At 60.8% G+C, this 2,439-nt stretch overlaps 1 protein-coding gene across 1 annotated transcript; it reads left to right on the top strand.

Annotated features, from left to right (window-relative positions):
- Positions 1-792: 792 nt before the first annotated feature.
- On the top strand, positions 793-2,433 carry LOC109156468 (ribosome-binding protein 1-like; the record flags this gene model as incomplete). The annotated part of the gene is made up of 1 exon (XM_019304326.1): positions 793-2,433. A coding segment is annotated over exon 1 (1,641 nt), but the record flags the coding sequence as incomplete, so codon positions are not given.
- Between the last annotated feature and the right edge of the window lie 6 nt (positions 2,434-2,439).

The following is a 2,439-nucleotide window of genomic DNA, read 5'->3' as shown; positions in this document are numbered from 1 at the left end:
AGACCAGTCCCCGCCTCAAGTGAGGATGAAGAGTCGAGGGGGAGCTAGGGCCGAAGATGGGGTCGAGATCACCAAAAGGCGAGACAACCAAGAGAAGGCCCGAAGGTGCGGAGAATGAGTCTAAGGAGCGCGTACATCTGCAAGGGAGGACAGGTCGCGAAGAGGAGGCGGCCAAGCGAGTAGATGCGAGGTGACAAGGGCCGGAAGAGGCGAGAGGGGCGGAGCAAAACCGCAGAAGCGCGCCAGAGAGCGGGGGAAAGCCCGACGTGGGCAACGGCTCGGAGCACGGCGGATGGTACGTCACGCGACAACGGGAAGTCGAGGGTCCGGGTGGAAGGACCGAAGGCGCGTGAGTGCGGCGGCCAGGGCAAGGATGGCGAGAAAGGGCGAGAGAGAGAGAGAGAGAGAGAGAGAGAGAGATAGATAGATAGACGAGGATAGAAGAAGAGCCAAGGAGAGGAGGCCTAGAAGGCGAGTAGAAAAAGGCGCGGGCACAGATTGGAGCTAAAGGAAGGGCGCCAGTCAGTGAGAGAAAGAGGGAGAAGAGGTAAAGGGTACACGAAAGGGGCGAAAGTACTCATAAACAACAACACCGCGGACGAAGGCCGGGGAAAAGGGGAAGAAGTGCATGAGGGCACCGGGAACGACGTCAGGGAGGGCAAGTAAAAAAAAAGAAAGAAAGAAAGAAAGAAAGAAATGAAAAGGGCGGAGGTTTCGAACCGCAGCCAAGCAAATGGGCGGCAGAGTGGAGGCGCGAGGGGACCGGAGGAAAGGACGAGGGTGTTACTGCGCATGGCGCGAGTGGGAGAAAGGCCAAGTGGTGGGGGGGAAGTAAGGACGGGAAAGGGAGAGGAAGGCCAGGGAGTAGGAGAGGAGAGGAAAGGGGGCAGGCAGAGAGAAGGGAAGGGGGAAGGGGCGGAGGGAAAGAGGGAAGGCGGCGCCCAAAGGGGGAGGCCCCAACCCCAAGGGCCCCCACACGCCGACCGACAGAGCAGGGGGGAAGGGGGAAAGCACGGGGACGCAAGGGGGCAGCAGACAGGGCCAAAGGGGGGGGCGAACAAGGAAGCGGCCCACGGGGGACAGAAGGCCCGCACGGCCGCCGCCGAGGGGCAAACCGGGGGCGCGGCGCCCAAAGACGCCCACGAAACCAGGGAGCGAAGCCCGGGCGGGGAAAGAGGGAAGGCGAAGGGGACAAAGGCAAGAGAAGAGAGGCAAGAGGGAGGAGAAGGGGCAAGAAAAGAAGGGGAGAGGGAGGGGGAAACCAAAGACGGGACAGAAGGGAGAACAAAGAAAAAGGAGGGCAGAAAAGAGGAAAGAGAGACGAAGAGGGGGGGAGAGAGGGCGACAGGAGGAGGGGGGGGAAGGGCGAGGAAGACGGAAGAGGAGAAGGAGAGGAAGGGGGGAAGGAGAAGGCGAGAGGAGACGGGAAGAGGAGAAGGAGACGAACGGGGAAGGAACGGGAGGAACGGAAAAGGGAAAGGGAGAAGCAGAGAAGGAAGGAGAAAAGGAGAAAAAGGGGGAAAAAAAAGGAAAACCGGAACAAGGGAACCAGGCAGGGAGGGAAGAAGGGGGCGGGCAGGGGGACCCAAGGGGAAGAAGGAAAGAAAGGCGGGGGGCAAAGCCGCGAAGAGAAGCCGCGAACGGCGGAGGGCAAACAAGGACAGGGCAAGGGAGGGCGCACGGCAAGGGGGGGGGAGGGGAAGACGCGCGGGGGCACAAAAGCGCGCAAGGAGGGAAGGGGGGGCGGGAGGAAGAGAGGGGGAAGGGGGGCAGGGGAGGAAGAAAAGACGGGGGAAAGAAAGAGAGAGCAGGAGGGGAGGAGAACGGGGAGAGGGAAGGAGAAAAAGAGGCACAAAAAAGAGAAGAGACAAGGGAGGGAGAGAAGCAAGGGAGGAAGGGGAAGGGAAAAAGGGGACAGGGGAGAAAAAGAAAGACAAGAGAACGAAGGAAAAGAGGGCGCGGAAGGAAGGGAGGGAGAAGGAAGAAGGGGGACGGAAGGAAGACAGGGGAAGGACAAGGGAGCGAAGAGAAGCAAGGAAGAAAGGGGAAGAGAAAGAAGGGAGAGGGGGAGAAAAAGAAAGACAAGAGAACGAAGACAAGGAGGGCGCGGAGGGAAGGGAGGGAGAAGGAAGAAGGGGGGAAGAAAGGCAGGGGGGACACAGAAGGCGAAAGGAAAGAAAGGCAGAGCGAGAAGGGGGAGCGACGAAAGGAGGAGGGAGAGAAGGGAAGAAGAGGAAAAGAGAGGACGAAGGAGGCCAACGGGGAGGGGGAGGAGGGCGAACCGAAGACGGGGGGGGGAGGGAAAGCAAGGAGGAAGGGAACGGGGAACGAACGGGCAAGGCGGAAAAGGGGAACGGAAGGAGGAACGGGGGGGGGAGGGGAAAGGGAGGGGAAAAGGGAAAGCGGAGCAAGCGGGGAAGCAAGCGGAGCCAGGCAGGG

Source organism: Ipomoea nil, unplaced genomic scaffold (genome assembly GCF_001879475.1).
Source record: "Ipomoea nil cultivar Tokyo-kokei standard unplaced genomic scaffold, Asagao_1.1 scaffold2714, whole genome shotgun sequence".
Taxonomy (NCBI): Eukaryota; Viridiplantae; Streptophyta; class Magnoliopsida; order Solanales; family Convolvulaceae; genus Ipomoea; species Ipomoea nil.
This window is presented reverse-complemented; position numbering and strand designations above follow the sequence as displayed.